This window comes from Salvelinus namaycush, chromosome 15 (assembly GCF_016432855.1).
Source record: "Salvelinus namaycush isolate Seneca chromosome 15, SaNama_1.0, whole genome shotgun sequence".
Lineage (NCBI taxonomy): Eukaryota > Metazoa > Chordata > Actinopteri > Salmoniformes > Salmonidae > Salvelinus > Salvelinus namaycush.
In genome coordinates this window covers 22333623-22360651 of record NC_052321.1, presented here as the reverse complement: position 1 = coordinate 22360651, position 27029 = coordinate 22333623, and the positions used below count along the sequence as shown (strand labels likewise).

At 41.3% G+C, this 27029-nt stretch overlaps 3 protein-coding genes across 5 annotated transcripts; 2 read left to right on the top strand and 1 right to left on the bottom strand.

The window, feature by feature from the left end:
* The first annotated feature begins 200 nt into the window (after positions 1–200).
* On the top strand, positions 201–11310 carry LOC120060306 (serine/threonine-protein kinase Nek9). Of its 2 annotated transcripts, none has more exons than XM_039009502.1 (23): positions 201–802; positions 1533–1710; positions 1925–1980; positions 2135–2205; positions 2369–2474; positions 3203–3334; positions 3497–3607; positions 3800–3864; positions 4001–4051; positions 4142–4334; positions 4446–4590; positions 4776–4976; positions 5138–5184; positions 5366–5527; positions 5646–5754; positions 5952–6113; positions 7811–7978; positions 8070–8129; positions 8264–8448; positions 8549–8710; positions 8797–8901; positions 9083–9136; positions 9284–11310. In XM_039009502.1, exons 1-23 carry the CDS (start codon positions 620–622, stop codon positions 9455–9457), a joined length of 2880 nt encoding a protein of 959 aa, XP_038865430.1. In that variant the 5' UTR covers positions 201–619; the 3' UTR covers positions 9458–11310. The 2 variants fall into 2 exon arrangements, with proteins under 2 accessions (XP_038865430.1, XP_038865431.1); XM_039009503.1 differs by having other exon boundaries at positions 9064–9136; positions 9284–9400.
* A 4736-nt stretch (positions 11311–16046) lies between these two features.
* On the top strand, positions 16047–26236 carry LOC120060304 (proto-oncogene c-Fos-like). 2 transcript variants are annotated; one of them, XM_039009500.1, is made up of 7 exons: positions 16047–16181; positions 16277–16328; positions 16510–16584; positions 23274–23373; positions 24039–24266; positions 24592–24699; positions 24799–26236. In XM_039009500.1, the coding sequence occupies exons 3-7, from the start codon at positions 16577–16579 to the stop codon at positions 25465–25467; spliced, it is 1113 nt and encodes a 370-aa protein (XP_038865428.1). In that variant the 5' UTR covers positions 16047–16181; positions 16277–16328; positions 16510–16576; the 3' UTR covers positions 25468–26236. The 2 variants fall into 2 exon arrangements, with proteins under 2 accessions (XP_038865428.1, XP_038865427.1); XM_039009499.1 differs by lacking the exons at positions 16047–16181; positions 16277–16328; positions 16510–16584 and having other exon boundaries at positions 23233–23373.
* Positions 17276–20527, bottom strand: LOC120060305 (transmembrane emp24 domain-containing protein 10-like). The gene is made up of 5 exons (XM_039009501.1): positions 20296–20527; positions 19736–19856; positions 19058–19131; positions 17988–18114; positions 17276–17829 (listed from the first exon to the last, which is right to left on the bottom strand). Exons 1-5 carry the CDS (start codon positions 20473–20475, stop codon positions 17708–17710), a joined length of 624 nt encoding a protein of 207 aa, XP_038865429.1. The 5' UTR covers positions 20476–20527; the 3' UTR covers positions 17276–17707.
* Positions 26237–27029: the final 793 nt, after the last annotated feature.

Here is a 27029-nt window from a genome sequence, read left to right as displayed (position 1 = left end):
CACAACCTAAACATTACGAAACTTATATTCGATCAAATAAAACTCACGTAGTAAATTAGCAATTACATTTTTTGTTGAAGAAATTTGACACTCTCATAGACTTCCATTCAAAAAATCTCGACTTGGTCTGCTTATTGCTGTATTCTTGCGCGGTTGAGTTGAGCCTCTCGCTTCGCCTCTCCATCTTTGCCTATGCATGGACATGGAAAAGATGGACTCCTTATTGCGCTGTGGCACAGTCTAGTGTGCGATACTGTCAGCTTCCTAAATGTAAAGTTAGTAAAGTGGGTAAACTGCAGACAGTAGACAACTTAGTAACGATTATCAGATCAGGAGAGATGGTTATTGTAATACTGCGCATTAACGTTAACGTCCAAAGGTTTCGAAGGAGACTAGGCCAAAAGATTTCCTGGTAACTTGGTAACTGTAGCTAGCAAATCAACAACACTATTGCAACTCTGTTGCACGCTATTGCTGCTGCTTAATATTCTGTGCAGCAGCCTAGCCTACTCCTAGCTGGAACTCTACTCCCCCAAATTGGATTTTAAGGAAATATATTTTACGAGTTTGTTTACGAAATTAATTTGTAAATAGTTGGCGAGCTTTACTTATACTCAAAATGTCACTTGAAGACTACGAAAGGCATTACGCCTCGCTATATTCAGATTCTGGGAGTGAATCTGTCGCCAGTGGGCGATCGACGTCAGTATACAGCGGCGAGGAAGAAAAGTTACATTACATTCCAATCCGTATCCTTGGAAGAGGGGCATTTGGCGAAGCAACCTTATACAGACGGACAGAGGTAAGCAGGTCAAGATCTATTTCTATAATTCTTGGAGAGATCCCAGGAATATGCTAGTGTGTGTCACTGCCAATGTTGTTCACACACACACACACACACACACACACACACACACACACCGTTTTGTTAAGACATATTAGGCCTGTTTATTAGTGATCTACAATAGCTTCCCCTGCATGCTGTGTGAATCACTCACCAAACATGGCCAGTAGCCTCTGAGACAGTCTAATATTAGTTTTCATACCCCAGTGGGAAATGCTTGCATGAGAGCAAGATTTATTACATTCTCAAGCCATTTGACAAAACTGCTATTATCCCCATATCTTTGCACAACTAGAGTAATGTTTAAGGACAAAGTATGGTTTGTATTTATATGAAAACAGCAGGAAATCGACAACCTTTTGTAAAGTTTAAACCTTTTAGTTTACTTGCTGAAATAATAGTTTGTTTGATTAGAGCCTACATGTATAGTACATTATTAGGGATATACCATGTTTTAGCATCTGTTATTATTATCTTATTATTATCCTATTACATTTTCTATTAGCAGTAGCACACTAGAAAAATAAAAGGAATACAGTTCATTTTGTTTAACTTTGAGGAGGCCATTGCAATAAAGTTGTGCTGCCTGAGGTCTCTCAGAGTGTTGTTTGTTTTAGCCTTCACAGTGAAAGTCTTTCTGATCTCGTACTGACCTTTCTCTGTCTGTTCCCTGTCTATCGATCTACAGGACAACTCTCTGGTGGTGTGGAAGGAGGTGGACTTGAACTGCCTCTCAGATAAAGAGCGTAAGGATGTCACAAACGAGATCAGCATCCTCTCCATCCTACAGCACAACAACATCATAGCCTACTTCAACCATTTCATGGACAAGGACACTCTCCTCATTGAGCTTGAATACTGCAATGGTGAGATATGGCAGCATCTTATCACTTGGAGTTAGTGTATTTGTATGAAATACTTTTGGGATATTAAAGATGTATTATTAAGTGTCTTTATTCAACATAATATTTTGTGTGATAGGATAATGATATTGATATTGGCTCAACTGAAATATGATTGCCCCAATTGTCTGGCATTTACAGTAACAATAGAAAAAAACAACTGTCTTTTCAATTTCAGGAGGAAATCTTTATGATAAAATCAACCAACAGAAGGGGAAACTCTTCACTGAGGAGGTATGAAAATGAAACCCAACATGTTGTAAGAGTGTATTGTACCTAAAGACACATAATGGCTCTGACTTTGCCCTAGTTAGGAACAATGGTGAACATTCAACTTAATCTTTTCCCCACCAGTTTTTAATATCTTAAACATCTTAAATACTCCCAGGTTGTCATATGGTACCTGTACCAAGTCGCCTCTGCAGTGGCTCACATTCATAAGGCTGGTATCCTGCACCGGTAAATACCAGGGTTGGGTCCGGGCTTTACTCCTTTATTGTGCTACAATATGCTTTGATTATGAGTATTGTATGTAAGCTGTGTTGGTTATTAATACAACAGTGCTCATTGTTTGATCTGGTCACTATTTTATTTTTTGACCTATTTTATTCTTCTCTTGAAGGGATATCAAGACGCTGAATATCTTCCTAACTAAAACCAACCTTATTAAGTTGGGTGATTACGGGCTGGCTAAGAAGCTTGACTCACAGTTTGCCATGGCTGAGACTGTAAGTTACATTGAAGTATTAACCTGGAAAGCTGCGCTTCTCTGGTCTGTTTTACGTTGACCAAGCAGATCTCAGTTACATAAAGCTGCAAAAAACGAACTCACAGAGCTTATTACAGAGCTTATTACAGAGTGTATGCTGATCAAATTCAGTTAACAGATTTGGTGGGCAGACTGAGCACTCAACCAAATCAAGTCCTGAGAGCAGTGTGGTTGTTCTGTCCCTTTGTGGGCATGGTCTACATGTCTCTCTCTGAGTGTAACTGCTGTATCTGTAGTCAGCTTCATCAATTGATGTTCACTCTGCCACAGGGACATGACTTCTGTGTGATGGAGGCAGTCGTCAGAAGTGGCAGCAGCGAGTGTGCAGCTAATTGTCTGTTGTGACCTTGAGCAGTGCCATTATTTTCTGATGATGGCCCATATGGATAGCTAGAGCATATGTCATAGAGTATATTATGAGGCTGCGCATGTCTGCTGCTTTGAATATAAATTGCTTTCATTGCAATACCCTTTTAGAATCCATGGGAATATGAAATATTTTGTCAGAACAATTGAATATGTTTTACTGTACATATTTTTCATACGCATAGTTTTGCAATTCTTTGATTAGGACTCACTCAAGCTATTTTTATTTGCAAGTGTTTTATGCATATTCACATTTAGTTTTGTGTAAGGTATAGATAACATCTAAGTTACTTTTTTGTGCATTTTCCTGTATTAATCTAGTGTGTAGGAACCCCATACTACATGTCTCCTGAACTGTGTCAAGGTGTGAAGTACAACTTCAAATCAGACATCTGGGCTATGGGCTGTGTCATTTTTGAAGTCTTAACTCTGACCAGAACATTTGATGCTACGGTATGTGCCCTGCTTATCTTTTACCCCCATTGTCTAATTGATACACATTTGCCTGCTATTATCATTTGTTCTAATGTTAAATACATGGCATTGACTGATTATGCTCTGTTGATGTCACTTTAATGCATTTCCGGTTGTCGGTTGCTGCTTGTGTCCTTGTAGAATCCGCTGAACCTGTGTGTGAAGATAGTGCAGGGAAACTGGACCATGGAGGTCAACTCTGATGTGTATTCCTCGGCGCTGATCAAGCTGGTGTACGAATGCTTAGATCAGGTGAGGAACCCGTCAGCAATGTGTACAGTATACTGTCATTTCAGTCTTTCATGGCTGTCATCGTCAGTGCGATAGAATTTAGCATCAGCCAAAGCATATGTAGGGAATCAGTTCATATAAGATATTACCACACATTGTCTATATGCAGAATGATGTGTGATGGATGGTAATGTAAGATACATTGATTTGCAGGATCCAGAAAAGAGACCCACTGCTGAGGAGATTCTGGACCAGCCAATCATCTCCTCCCGCAATCAGTGAGTCTGGTGAACAGGGGAGAGAATGTGGTGGGATATCTGAAAGATTGAGAAGATGATGTGATTGTTCAAATAGGTGTAGAGACATCATCAAAACTGCTGTTTTCATTGTGTAAACAACCTATTTTTGTTTCAGGGAGCTTGAGGACAGAGTTGCCTTGCTGAACTCAGCAATGAAAAAACCAAAGTATGTTGAACACATTCTCACCTAATCATGTAAATGTGGTATTTGTAAGATGATTTTGTTTAATTAAGATATTTTGTGACTTGTCTATAGGTTGAGCACAGTGACTGAGAGCCCTGTTGCTGTAGTGACAACACGCTCTAGGGAGGTGTATTTCTGGGGAGGGGGAAAGTTCACACCCCAGAAACTGGATGCCTTTAAAGGAGGCAGCGGTGCCCAGCATGTTTGTGCAGGGGAGACCCACTTTGCTGTGGTTACCGTGGAGAAAGAGCTGTACACTTGGGCTGTGAGTACCATGCTGTTCCTTTAAGTCCAAGGCAGAAAATACATTACAAAAACGTTAAAGTTGTTTTTGTTGATTAAACATGTGCTCTTTGATGTCCTGCTTCCATTTTAGAGTGTCCAAGGTGGGGCCAAGATGGTGGGCCAGCTGGGTCATGGAGACCAGGCCTCGTACCGGCAGCCACGCAAGGTGGAGAGGCTCCAGGGAAAGGCCATCCGTCAGGTCGCGTGTGGAGCAGATTTCACTGCCTGTGTCACTGGTGAGTTGTGTGTCTGTGTGGAGCACTACTTCTGTGCCAGTAGAATAGGATGTTTACAATGGGAGGGCTCTGTTGTTGTTTTTTTACAACAGAGATAAACAATTCAGACAGCAATTTGCTACCCTGTGTCATACAATACGATTTGGTCTTGTTTGACGACATGCTGTTGATGTGTTTGGTTTCAGATGAGGACCAGATGTACATGTTTGGTTCTGACTACTACGGCTGTATTGGAGTGGAGAACGAGCAGGGCATGGAGGTGCTAGAGCCCGTGCTGTTGGACTTCTTTGAGGAGCGACCTGTCAGGCAGGTGTCCTGTGGGGACAACCATGTGGTTGTGCTGACCCACAGTGGAGATATCTACTCCTGGGGCTGTGGAGAGCATGGTATGTACCAGAGCATTGATACTGAGCGACAAGGTAGTACTTCATGTCTACCACCATGCCTCTCTCAAGCTCCATATCCTATCCGTTGTCCCCCCTTATCTTGGCCAGTAGATGGAGCTATGATGATGCGGAACATAATTCATTGAAGTTATTTTCCTCAGGGCGTCTTGGCCTGGACTGTGAGGATGACTTTAACTCACCCATGCAAGTAAGATCCTGCCCTTTCTTTTTCAGCAGAGAGCTTGAACACATATCATGTAAATATGCTTATGGAGAAAGGGGCAATGACGTCTCAATTTTATTGTCGAGACAAATGAGTGGAAATGTGTTTGAGTCCACCGTTTAAATCAGTAGGAAGCATAATGTTGTGTATCGTCTGACATTCACAGGTGGAGATCCCCAAAGGAGCCATCATCTCATCCGTGTCCTGTGGCCTTGACGGAACCTTTTTCCTGACAGAGTCTGGCAAAGTCCTGGCCTGTGGGAACAACGATCTGAACAAGCTGGGTCTGAACCTGGGAGTCTCTGGCCTCAAAAACCTTCCTGGAGAGGTACAGCACCACATTCCTCATACCAAGATCCACTCACAGGCTCTACTCATTCCTTTAAAATAAGGAATAACACCAGTAATGGTGGAGAATTGAAGTTTTCCTCCTTTTCCAATGTCAGGCCTACCAGGGGATACCATACACCACCACACTCACTCTGGTCAAGCAGCTGGCCAGGTATAAGATCCAAGTCATTTCAGCTGGGAAGACTCACACTGCTGCCATTGACGGTACAGCGACCAGACTCTCTCCTGTCTCTTTCTTTGAGCCCCCAATTATTATATATATTTTTTTACACTTTAGTAATTTAGCTGACGCTCTTATCCAGAGTGACTTACAGTTAGTGCATTCATCTTTAGATAGCTAGGTGGGAAGTATATTGATTTTTATATCAAAACATGGTTCTGACTGAACTCCGACATTGCAGAACGTGGGCGGCTGATGACCTTTGGGTGCAACAAGTACGGTCAGCTGGGTGTAAAGGACTTCAAGAAGCACCAGGGTGTCCAGCTGCTGTTGGGGTCTTTCGGGGGGAAGGTGGTCAGCAAAGTGTCTTGTGGAGATGGCTTCACCATCGCAGCCACGAAGGGTCAGAAACACAACTAAACTTGAACATTCTCTGTTGCAGCATGTTGTCATATACTGTTCAGTGTGTACAGTGCATTGACTTTTTCCACATTTTGTTACTTTACAGCCTTATTCTAAAATGGATCAAATAGTTTTTCCCCTCATCAATCTACACACAATACCCCATAATGACAAAGACATTTTAGCAAATGTATAAAATATCACATTTATGTAAGTATTCAGATCCTTTACTCTGTACATTGTTGAAGTACCTTTTGCAGCGATTACAGCCTTGAGTCTTCTTGGGTATGACCCTACAAGTTTGGCACACCTGTATTTGGGGAGTTTCTCCCATTCTTCTCTGCATTCTTCTCTTCTCAAGCTCTGTCAGGTTGGCTGGGGAGCATCGCTGCACAACTATTTTCAGGTCTCCAGAGATTTTGGATCGGGTTCAAGTCCGGGCTCTGGCTGGGCCACTCAAGGACATTCAGAGACATGTCCCGAAGCCACTCCTGCGTTGTCTTGGATGTGTGCTTAGGGTCGTTGTCCTGCTTGAAGGTGAACCTCCATCCCAGTCTGAGGTTCTGAGCACTCTGGAGCAAGTTTTCATCAAGGATCTCTCTGTTCCCTCGATCCTGATTAGTCTCCCAGTTCCTGCAGCTGAAGAATATCCAAACAGCATGATGCTGCCACCACCATGCTTCACCGTAGGAATGGTGCCAGAGTTCCATTTAGGTTTCATCAGACCAGAGAATCTTGTTTCTCATAGTCCTTTAGGTGCCTTTTGGCAAACTCCAAGCGGGCTGTCATGTGCCTTTTACTGAGGAGTGGCTTCCGTCTGGCCTCTCTACCATAAAGGCCTCATTGGTAGTGCTGCAGAGATGGTTGTCCTTCTGGAAGGTCCTCCCATCTCCACAGAGGAACTCTAGAGCTCTGTCAGAGTGACCATCGGATTCTTGGTCACCTCCCTGACCAAGGCCCTTCTCCCTTGATTGCTCAGTTTTGCCGGGCTGGGATGGAGGCCACTGTGTTCTTGGGACCTTCAATGCTGCAGACATTTTTTGTACACTTCTCATGATCTGTGCCTCGACACAATCTTGTCTCGGAGCTCTACGGACAATTCCTTCGACCTCATGTCTTGGTTTTCGCTCTGACATGCACTGTCAACTGTGGGACCTTATATAGACAGGTGTGTACATTTTCAACTCATCTCCAATCAATTGAATTTACCACAGGTGGACTCCAATCAAGTTGTAGAAACATCACAAGGATGATCAATGGGAACAGGATGCACCTGAACTCAATTTTCGAGCCTCATAGCAAAGGGTCTAAATACTTATGTAAATAAGGTATCTGTTTTTTATTTTTAATACATTTGAAAAAATGTCTAAAAACCTGTTTTTGCTTTGTCATTTTGGGGTATTGTGTGTTGATTGATTTGGGGAAAAAAATACTTTTACCCATTTTAGAATAAGGCTGTAACGTAACAAAATGTGGAAAAAGTCAAGTGGTCTGAATACTTTCCGAATGCACTCTATATTCAGCTTTTTTTTCTTGCTTTATTCTGTTAGCTGGGAGTCCTCTGACCTACATGAGTAGGACTCAAAATGATGGAGAATACTGGTAGCACCTCAGGAACAGGAGTCCTGTTTCAGGTGCTGGAAGGATATTGGCTAATTATCTGTGGACCAATAGATTATTTCTCTCTGATCCTTTCAGACAATCAGATCTTTGCCTGGGGAAACGCAGGAAACGGACGCCTGGGAATGCCCGCTGACAAGGGCTTTGGCTCGGAGGTTTGCCCTGCTTTACCACGACCCATTTTCGGCTCCCTCCACCATGTGCCAGACCTCTCCTGTCGCGGCTGGCACACCATTCTCATCATGGGTTAGCCACTAGCCACTTACTTCTGTTCTAACACCAGCTAATCATTTGTTGAAAAATACAGTTCAGATTGATTGATTCTGTTCTGTTTCAGAAAAGGTTCTCAACTCTAAAACTATACGCTCAAACAGCAGTGGACTTTCAATTGGCTGTGGTAAGTAAGATGGCCATGCTCTCTCTGGTTACATTATCATTACATTCACAATCTGAACATGTACAAAGTTTTATACCCGTATGGTAATGTACTGACCATGTGGTATGTCCTGGTGTTTGTCGCTGCACACTAAGGGCTAGGCCAAGCCTCTACCACAACTGTGGATCTGGAGAGTGAGCCAGGCTCAGAGACAGGGCTGCGTGAAGGGGGTCTGGGGGGCACTAAGGAGGCCGACACAGACGAGCGACGCATCGAGACCTCCCTGATGTCTTTAACGAACCAGACCGGCGACAGCTCCTGCCCCTTCTGGCTGCGCAAGGTTTGTAATCAAAACCACAAAGCATAATGAAAGCCAAAACAGAGAGGGTTATGGCCACTGAATGTTGTTTGTGTCCCTCCCTGTCCATCCTCCCTAACAGGAGCTACAGGATGCAGAGTTCATCCCGATGCCAGAGGATTTCAGAGGCTCCATGCCTGGCCCAGTGGCTCCTTCTTTCCCCGAGAGCGTCACACTGCCTTACGAGGAGCTGCAGGAGCTGAAGGCTGCAGCCGCTGCTGCCGCCACTGAGAAAGAGCTCCCGGTAATGACCACCGCATGTCTGGATCCTCGATACTTGACTACATCCCCATGCCAATGCCTCAACCTAACCAAATGTTGTTTGTTTAGACTGCTCGTATGGGCTGTGACAGGGTCAATGGTTTTGAGGAGGCAGGAGCCTGTAAGAAAGGGGAGGCACCAACTTGCTGCAAAGGAAGCAGTGAGGTAGCACAGGTATGTGCAAGATAAGCCCTTACACACATTGTAACAGCACAAGACTGCACCAGACAGTAGTCTGTGAACATATCGCAACAACTACAGAGAAACACAGAACAAACACGAGCAGCTGCGATATGTTCACAGACTACTGTCTGGTGCAGTCTTATGCTGTTACAGTTGCTATTTTCTTTTACAGTTGCGAGAGACAGTCAATCGTCAAGAGGCAACCATCCAGTTGTTACAGAAGCAGGTAAGCGTTACTCACTACAGACTGTCTAGCACCTGTGAGCAAAGTTGTGAAGTAACACAGAGTCGAGTCCCTATTCTGTAAAACCGCTCAACTCCATTGCTATGCAGACAGATAAGTGTTATCAAGTGTTGTTCTCTATGATAACAGTTCAGTGATCAGCTCAAAGAGAACGAGAGACTCTGGACAGCAATCAACCGTCTGACCCTGCGAGAGGGAGGAACTGAAAATAACTGCAACCACCAATCCGGTCACAGGCCTGTGGAGGGACAGGGAGGAGCCTCCAATCATGACGGGGACAGATCTGATGGGGCAAATCCGTGAGAAAAAAAACTGAATCTGTGCTATACTATGTAGTGAGTGGTGGTGGCTCTGTGCAGTTAAGTCCATCCAAACAGGTCCTGTAGATGGAGTGGCTAGGCCATACTGAGAAGAGGAATATGTTAGCAAGCCAGTTCCATTGGTGAACGGCAGGGAGAAGTAGGTTTAAGAAATTACTAAAGGGATGAATAGTCTGAGAGTCAATTGTGTTCTCCTTAACTAGGAACAGCTAGCTGATTAATGGATGCCCACTGACCTCATCCACTTGCAAGAGAGGTCTCGCTTCTTTTCACATTGCGTTACATCATATTTCTTCGATATAATCCAATCTGCATGATAACGTTGTATAAATATACATGAGAGATACCCTGTATGAACACTTCCATGTTGTAAGCTATAATTAAGTGACGGTGACAGGAAAAGGCCTACAGCAACTGATCTGCTGTGATCTGGACACAGACAGACTGACATCTTGGCTTGATTCAACATTAAGCAACCAACTTCTTGCAGTGTTATGTAGGCTAGTGTGAAATATGAGTAATACTTTGGTAGTAATGATAATGTTGTCACTGACTGACTACTGTCAACTGAGGTCTAGGATTGCGTTTTGTCCCACATTTTAATTGATGATCACAAATGGGCACAGCTTACTGTAGAGAGAAGATCATTTGGTGTTCTTCCATTGTTTTTGATATATATATCCTCCTGTTTTATCTTGCAGTTATTTCTTGTGTTTATTCCAATGTGAATTTAAAGTACTGCGTTTTTTGCTCATTCCTCTGGAAAGCCCTGAGCCCTATTTTTGATAACCTACCAATGTTCTTCATATGTGATGCTGGTCTAAACAAAATACTAAATACTAACTAAAAGGCATATCAAATATAGCCTTAGAAAGCTATACCAGATATAGTATATTTTATATTAAATTTACCAAAGATGTGTTTAGTTTTAACATTGAAGTATTTACAATGTTGTGTCTTTCATGAACAGCTTGCTAGACTGTATCTGCAAAAATGGCATGTGAAATGTGAGATTCACTTTTCACACTACTGATTCATTATAGACAATCACTTGTCTTTTTATTGCCTTAAGATGATAACCTTGAATTTGTTTGAACTAGTATTTAAAGTGGAGGAAATGAACCATCAAATTGCAATCTTCCTTCTGTAATACTTAATGTCATGAGAACAGTTCAAGAATTTTAGAAAAGCTTGTTTTCGTAAACTTCATGGTAATACTGTGTTTTTTTCTATGACATTTTTCCTGTTTTTGAGTATTCATTTAATCATTATTTTTACACTATTTGTGAAAAGTGTAATATTCAGATTTGGTGTATTTCTTTACTCTGGGTGGTGTGTGTATGTACGTTTTTAAGTGTCCTTTACCAATGGCTTATAAGCTTGCAACTCTTTTGGTTATTGTGCAGTTAATTGATACAGTACAACACTGGTGGAATTGTCTTTGTCCATGCAAGAGAAAAAGATGTCCCTATTCCTTAGTGCTTTTGCATACTCTTTGAACCAAAGATGTTGTTGTGATGAATTGTGCACAAAATATAAAGCAAAATGTGCCTTTAGAATAGGATATGCATTTTATACAGTTTGTTTGATGTTGATATTATGCCTATACTGTGTTTATTTTTGCAATCCATTGTTTCAATGGCTTATCTGACCCTATGCAATTGAGTGGGTGTAAGATGTTACAGTTGTCTAACTTTCCACCATTCACAGAGGAACTTTTTTTTATGCTTCATGTAAAAAATAAAAACACAAACCATTTTGGTCGAATTAATTCAATGTTGAACCGAACACTGCAGACAAAGCAAAATATATTTTTTTTTATTAATTTCATTTGAACCCTTTTGCATACTGTCATTCATTTTGTTAGGCAGTATCAGACACTGTATTTCTAGTATTTACAATTAGGCATGACATTTAAATAGTTACAAGTTTACTCTAGTTCCCCCCACTTTCAAAGGTAATGTGAAAAATAATGTATGTAAACTAAAAACATGGGGCGCAACTTTCGCTGGGGACGGGGGGAAAATGTCGTCGTCCCCACATTCTGAAGTTGCATTTTTGTCCCCCCCAGTGTTAGCATTGGAATGTGATACAGGACCATGCGGATGCCTCTGAGCGGTCGGATAGGCTGTTTGGAGTGTTTGTCCGACTGGATAAACAAAATATACACATATATATAAATAATAATAATTATGTCCCCCCCACTTCTAAAACAAAAAGTTGCGCCCCTGCTAAAAACTACTCCAAAAGCCAAAATTCTTGATGTTCTTTCAAACAAACATGTTATTTTGCTCTATAAAAATGTATTTAGTTTTGCATGCTTTTTATAAACATCAAAAATATGAAGCATTGCAAATGATTTGGCTTTTGTCAGTGGCAGAGGGCGGTGAGTTGCTTTTGTCAGCTGCGGTGGTGGGAGGTGGAGGGCGGCTCTTGATGTTCTTCTGACACTTGGGGATATGTTGCTCTGCTGGACCTGGGGCAAACTGGCAAGCACAGTGAGGGCAGGTCAAGTGTTCATCATTGTCTTGGATAGGTGGTTGGCCCTGCACAGCACCTGTTGCTGGAACATGGACATGGCACAGATTGTGAATGAATGCCTCGTTTCTGCCTTCAGTTGTTCTTCTTTAGCTGTAAATCAAGGCCGAAAACATATTTACCAGAGGTGCATGAATGAGAAATTAGAAAAATACCATAATTTCTTCAGTAAGATAAATACGTTTGGGGAAAACTCCAGATAGGTAGGCCGGCCGAATCTAGCTTTCTGGTCGGCCGGACCTACCTACCAAGCAGATAGCTAGGTCCGGCTGGCCGGTTAGACAGCTAGGTGCGTCTGGCTGGCCAGCCAGATACCTGGGTCCTAGCTATCTGGGTGGAATTTGGCCCCCATAAGAGTATAGTTGAAAATCCCTGTCATAGCCCTTCTAAGGATAGCCTTTCCACTCCCTATTTAATCTTGCTCTTGTGACTGACTGCTTCGAACCAGGTTTCCTGCATGTCACAATAATGTGTTAACCCACTTAGCTAAAACCTATAGGGATAACACCCTTGGGGGTGCGCCCCACAGTTTGGGAACCACTAATGTAAAGGACCATGCTGCTTACCCGAGTACTGCTTTCCCTTGATTCAGCTCATATGGAGACTCGAACTCAGGACCTCTGCCTCGAAAACATGTGACGGCCCTCCTGAAGTGTTCCAACCCATGTGCTATTATAAAAGGCCTTCAATTGCACAAGGAGCGACACTTCAGGCTGAGGAGTGAGTTTCACAGATCTCCATCTGCTACACTAATACAAGTCTTCAAGATCCAGCAAGGTTACTCATCAAAAGAGTGTGATTATGTGATCCATGCCTATGTGATGAGAACCTTGCCTGAGACCTGAATACATGTTTTAGTTGTGTTACACATGGCCAGGCGTGTGTGTCCATCCATGTGTGTGTGCGTTGACACGCAGGTTAAAATACCAAGTTCAAATGTGAACCAACTGTATAAATTTGGAGCATGTCGAGCACACATGAAACATTCATGGGCATTTAGCTAGCTTGCTGTTGACTAGTTCGACCTGAGAGATAAACATTTGGTTGTTATTTTACTTTACACGCATATTATCCTTTTTTATGCTGGATATTTGTATTTTTTGTATTTTGTGTGACCCGGAGTCATACACAATTGTGTGTTTCTCTACAATGATTAATCCACAGATAAAATTGGAATCCTAGTTAGTTTTTAGTTAATCTTTGATAAATCTCTATTTGTTGGTCTTTCAAGCACCCACGTTGGTTTGTATGCTTGTGAAAGCCAATGAGTAGATGGGAGAGCCGGGACGTACAACACGTCAAATGTCTCAAATAGAACGAAGTTCTATTTTAGCATCCGGCAACATTGACAAGCACGAGCAGTGTGGATTAAATTATATATATATGAATAAAATGTACACAAATTTATTTTGCAATGCTTGCGCATGCAACGTGGCCAGTTTGGTTTCCCTGTTAGATGTGTTCGTTTCAAGTCTCCGGCAAGGGTATTCATTATAAGGGTAACGTGACTGGCTTAAGACTTTGTTAGCCTGCTTAGCTAAAGCCTAGGTATTGGTCCTGTGACTTGGATGTGTCTCTTCAAGGAGGAGGTCAAATAAGCTAGTGGAAAGGCCTCCAATTTTTTGGAGATACCTCTACCCGAGGTAGAACAAAACACAACCATGTTTTTTCACACCTCTAATATCTCCCATTTATGAAACGGATGCTAGTGTAAAAATGATTTACTGCAAAAGTGGTAGAATGTATTGATATTGTGAGACATCCCCTAAACTAAAAAATATCAGAATAATGCCTGACTAGATGGGCCACATAAACTCATGTCACTAGAGCCAGACCCATTTGTTTTCTTGGGTCCGATACCGATTCTGATTTTTTTGGGGGACAAAACTTACGGATACCAAAATATCTGCTGATATACTGTTTTACAGCAGGGAAATTAAAAAGTGTAAATATTGGTTATCTGTTGAATTATCTTCCAATACCGATATAGCAGTAAAAGGTCAATATCAGCCGATAATACATACAGTTGAAGTCGGAAGTTTACATACACCTTAGCCAAATACATTTAAACTCAGTTTTTCACAATTCCTGACATTTAATCCTTGTAAAAATTCCCTGTCTTAGGTCAGTTAGGATCACCACTATTTTAAGAATGTGAAATGTCAGAATAATAGTAGAGAGAATTATTTATTTCACCTTTTATTTTTCATCACATTCCCAGTGGGTCAGAAGTTTACATACACTCAATTAGTATTTGGTAGCATTGACTTTAAATTGTTTAACTTGGGTCAAACATTTCGGGTAGCCTTCCACAAGCTTCCCACAATAAGTTGGGTGAATTTTGGCCCATTCCTCCTGACAGAGCTGGTGTAACTGAGTCAGGTTTGTAGGCCTCCTTGCTCGCACATGCTTTTTCAGTTCTGCCCACAAATGTTCTATGGGATTGAGGTCAGGGCTTTGTGATGGCCACTCCAATACCTTGACTTTTTTGTACTTAAGCCATTTTGCCACAACTTTGGAAGGATGCTTGGGGTCATTGTCCATTTGGAAGACCCATTTGCACCCCCAAAACATGATGCTGCCACCCTCGTGCTTCACGGTTGGGGATGGTGTTCTTCGGCTTGCAAGCCTCCCCCTTTTTCCTCCAAACATAACGATGGTCATTATGGCCAAACAGTTCTATTTTTGTTTCATCAGACCAGAGGACATTTCTCCAAAAAGTATGGCTTTGTCCCCATGTGCAGTTGCAAACCGTAGTCTGGCTATTTTATGGCGGTTTTGGAGCAGTGGCTTCTTCCTTGCTGAGCGGCCTTTCAGGTTATGTCGATATAGGACTCGTTTTACTGTGGATATAGATACTTTTGTACCTGTTTCCTCTAGCATCTTCACAAGGTTCTTTGCTGTTGTTCTGGGATTGATTTGCACTTTTCGCACCAAAGTACGTTCATCTCTAGGAGACAGAACGTGTCTCCTCCTGAGCGGTATGACGGCTGCGTGGTCCCATGGTATTTATACTTGCGTACTATTGTTTGTACAGGTTGCTCCCAAGGAAGAACCAGACTTGTGGAGGTCTACCATTTTTTTTCTGAGGTCTTGGCTGATTTCTTTTTATTTTCCCATACCTTCAGGCGTTTGGAAATTGCTCCCAAGGATGAACCAGACTTGTGGAGGTCTACCATTTTTTTTCTGAGGTCTTGGCTGATTTCTTTTTGATTTTCCCATGATGTCAAGCAAAGAGGCACTGAGTTTGAAGGTAGGCCTTGAAATACATCCACAGGTACACCTCCAATTGACTCAAATGATGTCAATATTCCTATCAGAAGCTTCTAAAGCCATGACATCATTTTCTGGAATTTTCCAAGCTGTTTAAAGGAACAGTCAACTTATTGTATGTCAACTTCTGACCCACTGGAATTGTGATACCGTGAATTATAAGTGAAATAATCTGTCTGTAAACAATTGTTGGAAAAATGACTTGTGTCATGCACAATGTATATGTCCTAACCGACTTGCCAAAACTATAGTTGGTTAACAAGAAATGGTTGGAGTGGTTGAAAAACGAGTTTTAATGACTCCAACCTAAGTGTATGTGAACTTGAACTGTATAAAACTTTGATCAACTTGTAATAATAGTTTGTAAACTTGATACACATACAATGAATGCAATTTTTACCATATTGAAACTGAATATATAAATATTGAATTTGAATGTCAAATCAAATTTAAATTGAATTTTAAAACTGAATGCTATATTCATTCAATTCAGTTTCAAATCATGAAATACAAGATCAATTAATGTATTCAATTATTCAATTTGTGCATTACAAATTCCAAAATATTTAATTCAAATTCAATATCCTAATACAAATTAAAAAGTATGGAATTTAAATACAATTTCTGTTGGCATGGAAATAGCTCCATTAATTTGGAGTGAGGGTCTATTTTGGCTCATTATTGGTAGTGTCACAGCTTCTCCTCTGTTGACAATGGATTACGGAATGTTCCTTCCTACAGGTTCTGCCAGCTGTTCTTCAGGGGGCCTGGAGATGCAGTTCTCGCAGACAGGAGATCCCCAGGTGCTGATGGAGAATGTGCCAATGTGTTTCACAGAGAAGGAGAGCAAGGAACTTTGCAATGGGAGGCAGTCCATCATCAAGCCCAAAGTGGAGGTGAGAAGTATACCACCTCTCATAAGCAAAATTATTGTACCCTTCAATATTTCCATAATTTAAATGATCAACTCATTCCTATTTATTTCCCTCAGTTTTTCTTCTCATGCAACTTCCCACCAGGAGTACCTTCAAGAGCAGATTGAGGTGAGCATGAATAGTCTGTACTCTTGCACTATCTTAAAAAGACAATGGTTTCCCTGCTGCCTTTGAAAGAACAATCAATAGGAAGGATCAATATCGCCAAATAAGTTGTATATGGATATGAGAGTTAATTCCTCTTGGTCGGTATGTGTTTTATTTGTGTTTTTTATTCCCTTCATCTCAGTTATTGTGTTCAACTGGCATGGAGGGACATGGCCTCTTAATGTACTTAAAGTCCTCGCCTCCTTTGCATGTCGTGGTGAGTGTCATTCCTCAATCTCATTTCAATTCCTTTTTTATTCAGTAGTCATACTTTGTATAAGTTGCTCATTAGTTCCTTATGGTACAATTAGTGTCATGGTCAAGTATAATTGGCGTTAAGTCGCTAACAGTTGCAATCAAATTCAGTGACAGCCTCCGTAAGGAGTGTTGCAGCCTGGTAAGCTCTATCTTCTTGCCAGCTGCCCTTCCAGTGTGCCCACGGCAACCCATCCATTGCCCAGATGGTAAATGTACGTCACTTGAATGCCCAAGAGGTATCGCAATAGACATACACAGAATAACGATTAGCTAACCTGTTTAATGATGCCGTCACTGCAGACTTATGTAAAACAGTACTTTGCTCCACTAAATATTCCTCTTAACAAAATACCAATGACAGTCTTGCGCCACAATCAAAATTTGCTCTATTCCAAACTTAATTTTACTTGGAAACATTTTTTCACAGGAACCACCCAAACCAAACTTAAGAAAACTGAAAATAATGTACAAAGCCTGGGAACTATATGGAATTAGATGTCTACATTGTCAAATAATAAAATATTAATTTAAATATGATTTCTGCCAAGAGATTTCCCTCATTAAATGAGAAATGTATTGTCATTGCTGATCTTTTCACCATTTTTTTATGCCTTTATAGCTACAGAAAAATACAAAATAGACACCCAAAATGAGATCAAAGTGAAAACGTTTTTTAATAAAAAACAACCATGTACCTGACATACTGGGGAAATGTTATTTTCACATAACAATATCTGAATGTTTGATGGGGAGTTTTTGTGCACTCACTAAACATGTCATGTTTATTTTCATACAGTATTAGTCATCTACTACAACAACAAAAATAGTAACAAGAATATTGCATGAGAAAATATCAGACCAATATGTATCGAAGTCCATTTGGTTGTATTTCTAATAAAAACAAATAGTGCCAGAGATGAGGGGCTGGTAAAAAAAACTGAAGCTGAAAGAAGAAATAATTTTACATTTAAATTGTAAAGGGAGCCCCCCCATTCAAAAAAACCCTGTTGTTTCACAAATTGTACAGCAAACACCATTTCCCAAAAGTCCTCAACATGATGGTCCTTGTTTCATTGATGGGTTTACTCAATCAGCTTCTTCGCCTTGAAGAAACGCCGCAGATAGAAGACCTGCCATGTTGCCAGCCCAATTAGACAGCACATAGAGAAGATACTGAAGTACAGGACACGAGTGTTGGTGGATTCTGCAATGTGAGGGAAAATATATTTAACTGAATAACAGGTGTGAGTTTATTTAAACCAAGGTTTTAGAAAGATTGTGAATCATATGAAACACTGAACATTTTCTGGTAGAGTGAAAACTTGGACCATAAGTTGTACTTTTCTTTCATACATCACTTACCATTTGTGTCCCTCATTTCCTCTTCACGCTTCTTCATGTAGGCAAAATCATTCACAATGGACTCCGATAAGTCCTCGAGGCGTCTTAGTTCAACTTCTAGGGGCTTCAGCTTCTCAACTTTTGCAATCTGAAAAGAGCACCATACATAATAAACCCATGATTATGCACTGGTTGAATGGTGATTATTTTTTATTTTTTTTCGCCTTTATTTAACCAGCTGATTGGCTGACAGCTGTGGTATATCAGACCCTGATATACCGGTAGGGTAGCCTCGTGGTTAGAGCGTTGGACTAGTAACCGAAAGGTTGCAAGTTCAAATCCCCGAGCTGACAAGGTACAAATCTGTCGTTCTGCCCCTGAACAGGCAGTTAACCCACTGTTCCTAGGCCGTCATTGAAAATAAGAATTTGTTCTTAACTGACTTGCCTAGTTAAATAAAATAAAAAATTAAAATATAATAAAAATGCAATACCATGTGTGGATATCATAAGGTGAATGCACCAATTTGTAAGTCGCTCTGGATAAGAGCGTCTGCTAAATGACTTAAATGTAAAATGTATACAACACTACAAAACATATATTGTTACTGCTCTAATTACATTGGTAACCAATTTATAATAGCAATAAGGCACCTCTGGGTTTGTGGTATATGGCCAATCTACCACGGCTAAGGTTTGTATCCAGAATATACCACACCTCCTCGTGCCTTATTGCTTAATTAACCACTGGATAAACTTAATCACATTAATAGGGTAGGACATAGAATTAGTGTATGACATTTACATTGTGGACTGGATAAAGATCTGTGTGAGCATGCAAGGATTTTCTGCAACATGTTAAGTCTTCATAATGCACAGCAGCTTCAATGCTTTCAAAAGTTGACAGTTAAGAGAAAGTTAGTCTTTCTTAATTTCCAATACAAAACAAGAAATGGAGAAAGCTTAGCCGTCTTTTTCACATTGTTATTTATTTATTTTCTAATGTTGAGACCTCATGCTGACTCATGGCAAGCCACAAAAAATCTGATACAGATGGACCTGGAGAAAGGCGGATGGGCAGTTGGCACTTACCTCTTCGTAATTCTTTGCCTCCACACCATGCTTCATGTCTAAATTGACTAGCTGGTCTGGGACCCTTCCAGTACCTAGACCACAGAATGAAAATACTTATTGTACAGGGGCCAAACATTCCAGGAAATGCAACCTGCTCTCAGAGCATTTCATATTATGTATGTAAATTCACCACAATTATTTTTGTTTGATATGGTACGATTTACAAACCGTACAATATGCCACGAATTTGCTAAATGTATGTTACGAATTCCAATTTGTTGTTGCTAACATTAGCTAGGTAACTAAGGCAAACGTTTCCTAGCTGGCTAACGATAGCTAGCTGGCTAAAATTAGTTGGGTTAAGGTTAGGTTAAAGGGTTAGCTAGTAGTCGCAAAAAGTAGTCCGCGTTATACGCCCTCTCATCCACCATCCCTTCCTCCCTCCCTCCTTTGTTCTTGCTTTAAGTTTCCTTCTGTCTTATGTAACCATACCGAACGCAGCATATCATACTAATTTCAGTGTTACGTCTAGTCTATGAGACCAGGCTGGGAAATTAGTATTTCCCACTTCCAAATCAGGCCCAGTCTGCAAATTCTGTTTAATCATATATACTCCACGCTTTTAACTAAAAACAACCCAGGCCCATTGCTACATTAGACCACATCTGTGACACATCTGGTTAAAAACACACTCACCTAGGGAGGATTTGCTTTCAAAGCACACCTCAAACATATCATAGTCCTCTGTTGTAAAGGCAAACTTTCCCTTTGAAGCATCCTCCTTGGAGTACAAGGTGTGACCTGATGAATCTGTGATCTGAAATGGAAAATCATTAAATATGTGGTAGGTACATTGCACATGTTTGACCCAGATAGACACATGCCTGAATCAAAGTCAACTAGCTAACGCGTTTACATTTTTAAACCTTAGCTACATCATGTTTAATACTTGCATCTTGATATTGATGGCTATTGAAGTCCTTTGCAGTATTCAGTTAAACCAAGCTGACAGCATTTTATTTTGCTAGCTAGCTAACTACATTAGCCAGTGGCTGTTTTATACTGGTTAGCCGAACCGGTTAGCCGCTAGTAGCTACTTAACCCAGACCTGCCCAGTGAAAATCTAACTATTGGCATTGTTTGATACTAGCTAGGTGGTGTAAGTTACATATTCGAGACTTCCATGTCGTTACGCTAACACTGATTTGATACAGTCTAGCTAACGTTAGCAAGCTAGCTAGCGTTCTACGTGTTACCTTGAGATTGGTTTTCGCATTTGGTTGGTCGCTAACTTCGTATTCGCCTGTAACCAGCACGTCTTTGTGGATCTCTTCCCGCAAACATTTTCTAAGATTCACCGGTAAATAGAACGTAATAGAAAAGGTTGAATCAAAAATTACAGAAACAAGTATTAGTAATACACAAAATCTAGACATGCTGTAGCTGGCTCTGTACGCTACAGTCAGTCACCACCAAGCTAGCTCGATACTAAATGATGCAAAAAAAAAAAAACACGAAATGATGCTCAGTTCCGGGTTAAGTCACGTGATCTCCTCCCCAGGCAGCCCTTTTTTACAAGCTCAAAGTGCGCAACATCGTCAACATTATCAAAAAAACGTCATACTGTTGCTGCTTTGTATCCATTGTATTTTCAGTTAATTGACTTGCACCGTTTTCTAGTAATAACTATTAAATAAATGCAAATACTAATAATGTTATTTAATGGTTAATTACTGGTAGATCGAGCCGGGGTCGGAGGCCGGGCGCCTGCACCAAAACATTTGGAATGGTGACATTTGCGCGATCGGTTTTATATCGCTCATTTGCACGTCACGTCAATGATATCATGTCACCATGTGGGACTGTGGGTCAATTAACCTTTTCGGAGTGGGCGCCCTGATTCTAGTTTGTGAGCTAGGCAGGCTACTGCCTGGGAAGGTATGCAGGCTACTGCCTGCATTCATAATACTGAGAATATATAGTCCTCCTGGCTACCCCAACCCTGGCCAACAGCTCTGCACCCCCCGCAGCTACTTGCCCAAGCCTCCCCAGCTTCTCCTTCACCCAAATCCAGATAGCAGATGTTCTGAAAGAGCTGCAAAACCTGGACCCGTACAAATCAGCTGGGCTAGACAATCTGGACCCTCTCTTTCTAAAATTATCCGCCGCCATAGTTGCAACCCCTATTACTAGTCTGTTCAACCAATCTTTCGTATCGTCCGAGATTCCTAAAGATTGGAAAGCTGCCGCGGTCATCCCCTCTTCAAAGGGGGTGACACTATCGACCCAAACTGTTACAGACCTATATCCATCCTGCCCTGCCTTTCTAAAGTCTTCGAAAGCCAAGTTAACAAACAGATCACTGACCATTTTGAATCCCACCGTACCTTCTCCGCTGTGCAATCCGGTTTCCGAGCTGGTCACGGGTGCACCTCAGCCACGCTCAAGGTACTAAACGATATCATAACCGCCATCGATAAAAGACAGTACTGTGCAGCCGTCTTCATCGACCTGGCCAAGGTTTTCGACTCTGTCAATCACCGTATTCTTATTGGCAGACTCAACAACCTTGGTTTCTCAAATGACTGCCTTGCCTGGTTCACCAACTACTTCTCAGATAGAGTTCAGTGTCAAATCGGAGGGCCTGTTGTCCGGACCTCTGGCAGTCTCCATGGGGGTACCACAGTGTTCAATTCTCGGGCCGACTCTTTTATCTGTTATATATCAATGATGTCGCTCTTGCTGCGGGTGATTACTTGATCCATCTCTACGCAGACGACACCATTCTGTATACATCTGGCCCTTCTTTGGACACTGTGTTAAAAAACCTCCAAACGATCTTCAATGCCATACAACACTCCTTCCGTGGCCTCCAACTGCTCTTAAACGCTAGTAAATCTAAATGCAGGCTCTTCAACCGATTGCTGCCCGCACCCACCCGCCCAACTAGCATCACTACTCTGGACGGTTCTGACTTAGAATATGTTGACAACTACAAATACCCAGGTGTCTGGCTAGACTGTAAACTCCCCTTCCAGACTTATATTAAGCATCTCCAATCCAAAATTAAGTCTAGAATCGGCTTCCTATTTCGCAACAAAGCCTCCTTCACTCACGCCGCCAAACATACCCTCGTAAAACTGACTATCCTACCGATCTTCGACTTCGGCGATGTCATTTACAAAATAGCTTCCAATACTCTACTCAGCAAACTGGATGCAGTCTATCACAGTGCCATCCGTTTTGTCACCAAAGCCCCATATACCACCCACCACTAACGACCTGTATGCTCTCGTTGGCTGGCCCTCGCTACATATTCGTCGCCAGACCCACTGGCTCCAGGTCATCTATAAGTCTATGCTAGGTAAAGCTCCGTCTTATCTCAGCCCACTGGTCACCATAACAACACCCACCCGTAGCACACGCTCCAGCAGGTATATCTCACTGGTCATCCCCAAAGCCAACACCTACTTTGACCGCCTTTCCTTACAGTTCTCTGCTGCCAATGACTGGAACGAACTGCAAAAATTACTAAAGTTGCAGACTTATATCTCCCTCACTAACTTTAAGCATCAGCTATCTGAGCAGCTTACCGATCGCTGCAGCTGTACACAGCCCATCTGTAAATAGCCCATCCAACTACCTATAATTATCCTATAATAAAACATATAGACATTTTTTTAAGTAATTCTAAGCAGGGAGCCTATTCTGTAATGATATGTCAAATGTCATGTATAGTGAGCTGTAAAACATATAGAGACACCTGCATTATAGGGAAATTGAAGTGTGCTGTTATTTGCACCAAAGAAATAGCACAGTCCGTGTGTCTGAATGTATGAATGGGCATGCTACACATGACACTTTCCTCTGGTATTTGTTGAATAAATACATTTGAAAAAAATTCAATATAATTACCTGAGGGTAAATGACAATAATGAGCAACTCGGCGATGATATTGAGTATTTGGCAAATGTTTATCTAAAATATGCTAAATGTGTGTTTCATTGTCCAGTGGCTCCCCTCCATAGAGATGGTACAGCCTCCGTTCATTCATAAAAGTCTGTCAGAATATAAAAGGAGGGGCTTGCACACGAGTCTATCAGTTACCAGGTATAAACCTGGAATAGAAGCTGCTGAAATAATCAATTTGACGAGAAGGGTGATTATTCTATTAGCTAAGGATATTTTAAGACATGTTTCTCAACTCTGACTTCGATTCAATGTCTCGCTGTAGCACTGAATCTCCTGTTGGGGACACCCTGACGTACTATCAGAAGACACAACACGACTCTATCTCCAGCTCCTCAGCTTCGCCATCAGAGAGTAATGCACAGGTATGAATCAATCAAGTGGTGATGCCTGTGATGCAATGATGTATAATATTCAGAAGCAACGATGTCAATGATTATTAATTGAAATATGGTTGACTTTCATCATTTATCAGTGGTAATCTTTATTAACATTAATATGTGTGAAATATTAATAGGAAATCATTGATATTGATGTATTTTTCGAAAATGCTGGGTGGTTAAATTATTCTACCATATTATCCTTCCTATTCCAGAAGCGTGAGATATTGAAAATGCAACACCCCACAGTGAGAGAGGATGAAAATTGTGTATATTATGATTTACACGTCCTCAGACCAAATATGTAGCATGTTGATGCAGCAGTTCATTGAGAAAAATAAATCCATTCAGGAGCCTCCACAACATCTCTGCGTCAGTGTTGACGTCAGTAACAGTGATAAAGTCAAATATCGATCCAGAGGAGACTATTTTTAGATGGCTAGATATATTTTAAGAGAACCCATACATAGTACATGCCATGACAATACAGCATAGAGTCACAGACATCCCCAATCTGAATGTGGTAATTGCCTTATGTCTCTGTTATTAGAATAAAATGTGTTTAATGACACATTTTGCAGTAAAATAATTAAGCTAATTGTGATTTAAAAAAAATCATCAGTGGTGAATTAACTTGTATCACTTTGCAGGAGCTCTGCCCAGACATGGATATACCAGCCACTCCATTTGTTCCAACAGTGACTGCAATTTCCACAACCCCGGATTTGCTATGGATGGTCCAGCCGACCATTATAACGTCTCTCTCCCCATCTCTGAGTAGCAAACAAACCAATGAAGCAAAGAGCTCTCACCAGTCAACACCCAAAGCGGGCGAGAGCAGGGGGAAAAACACTGGCAGAAAGGGGAAAACCGAGCAGGTTAGAGCACTTTTCTGATTGCAAATCAAACAAAAAACATTAACTTGTGTAAACATCTAAATCAATATTAACAGTGCAGCAGCAGCAGCAGCAGCAGCAGTGCATGCTCGCCAAAAGCAGTGTATTTGACTGTGTGCTGAGCTCAGGCAGTCCATTTGTATTCAGGTCACAGCGAGTCTGCAACAATGGTCTATTTTTAGACGCATTGCAGAGAAAGATGCTTTTGCTACACTCCAGAAGGGGATTTGGCAATGGAATGTATGATATTAGGAGATGAAATGGACTGATTCTTCAAGGTGCAAGTGTTTTTCTCTGAACCCCACAGTTATCTCCAGAGGAAGAAGAGAAGAAGAGGGTGAGGAGAGAGAGAAATAAAATGGCTGCAGCCAAATGTCGCAACAGACGGAGGGAACTCACTGATTCACTGCAAACTGTAAGTTAACCCTTAGAAATCACAGCACCATAATTTTAAACAGTAATCTATGGTTATGATTTAGATTTCCTGTGTTATTTTTTGGGGATATTTTCGAAGGAGACTGATCAGCTGGAGGAAGACAAAGCAGCTCTGCAGACAGAGATAGCCAACCTCCTCAAAGAGAAAGAGAGACTGGAATTTGTCCTCGCTACTCATAAACCTGTGTGCCAAATTACAGAAGAATTGGATTCCATCTTCCAGGAGCCCAGTAGGTCTCCAGACCTCCCCCCCAGCCCAGAGGGGGGTAAACTCCCTGAGGACAGTGCTCAGGAAGCCCCCTCGCTCCAGGACATGGATATCCTCAATGACACGTCCACAGCCATCTCTGGAAACTCCAACATCCTACTCTGTGCCAGTATTGAAGTGAACATCTGCGACCTTGAGCCCTCTTTGGACATGAAGGAGGGTCTCCTGGACAATCTGCTGCCCAGCATGGAGGAGGAAGTCCCCACAGAGACTGCCCACTCTGTCCCAGATATTGACCTGAGTGGCTCCCTTGGGGTTACGGACTGGGAAACCCTGTACAAATCTGTGTCTAATGACCTAGAGCCCCTGAGCACTCTTGTTGTGACCACCACCCCCACATGTAGCAGCTACCTGTCTGTTTTCACATTCTCCTGTCCCGATCTCGACTCCCTTGGAGTGGGGTTTGACGGTCGCAAAAGTGGAGGGGGCAAGGCTGAATCTGTTGATATCCTCAACTCTCCAACCCTGTTGGCCTTATAATGTAAGCAGAGGGAGTTGATTGGTTTATCACTTTAGTTGGTTTTCCTGACTGTGATAGGCTATCAGAGACTTGCTGTGGTTTCAACACTTCAGTTTTATTATTACACTCATTAAATGTTTTTGACTAAGCAAGTATAAACTTCTTCCAGATACAATTGATATAGCTAAGAGCATGGCTATACACTTTACTGATAGGGATTAAGTATGTTCTGGTTTTAAACGCATGCAGAGGAATTCCAAATAATTGTCATATTTCATATATGTTTGATCTGGTACTAGATCTATGCTGTATTGTGGAATTGACTGTACGGTTTTGTGCTTCAATGGGAATAGTATATCAATAGCTATGAATGTTGTGTTAAAGTTCAAGTATACGTCCATGTTCGTTAGGTACATACCTCAACGTCATCAACTGTGATTTGACCTCATTGTTACAATGTTTAGAGTTTTCAATGAAAACATCCAGTGCTATATTTATCAAGATGTAAATTATGAAAAATTATTTTTTTACCTTCGATTTTGACTTTTTTGTCAAATTAAAAAAGTAAAATGAGCATCAATTGCTGATTGATACATTTTCAAATTAAATATTAATTCAAAGTGATGTTGGGTGCTTTATTGATTACTAAATATTAAATCACTCATACCAGCTAGTGTCACTCCATTGAGTTTTACAATTAATGTATATATTTTTTCAGATAAGACAAATTATATGGTCACCAGAAAATCTACTGAACAAAAATATAAATGCAACATGTAAAGTGTTGGTCCCATGTTTCATGAGCTGAAATAAAAGATCTCATTTCTCATTTGCCAAGATATTCCATCCACCTGACAGGTGTGGCATATCAAGAAGCTGATTAAACAGCAAGATCATGACACAGATGCACCTTGTGCTGGGCACAATAAAATGGCACTCATAAATTAGCAGTTTTGTCAAACAACACAATGCCACCGATGTCTCACGTTTTGAGGGAGCATGCAGGAATGTCCACAAGAGCTGTTGCCAGATAATTGAATGTTCATTTCTCTACCATAAGCCGCCTCCAACATCGTTTGAGAGAATTTGGCAGTACGTCCAACCAGCCTCACAACCGCAGACCACATGTAACCACGCTAGCCCAGGACATCCACATCTGGCTTCTTCACCTGCTGGATTGTATGAGACCAATACTGAGGAGTATTTCTGTCTGTAATAAAGCCCTTTTGTGGGGAAAATCTAATTCTGATTGGTTGCCCTCACCCATGGCTGAGCCAGTCGTCAGTCATCTGAAATCCATAGATCAGGGCCTAAATAATTTATTTCAATTGACTGATTTCCTTCTATGAACTGTAACTCAGTAAAATCGTTGAAATTGTTGCAAGTTGCGTTTATATTTTTTTCACTATGGAAACAACTCGCATTGAATTTGATTTGGATGTTCCTCTTGTTAGTAGGTCCTCTTGTTAATTATTGTAGAAAAGTAGATAAAAGTCTCTCTCTCCTCTCTGTGTGTCCTTTTTCTGTGTGTGGAATAGAAAGTGAGAGTGTGAGTGAATTAAACAAGAATGGTGTTTATAAA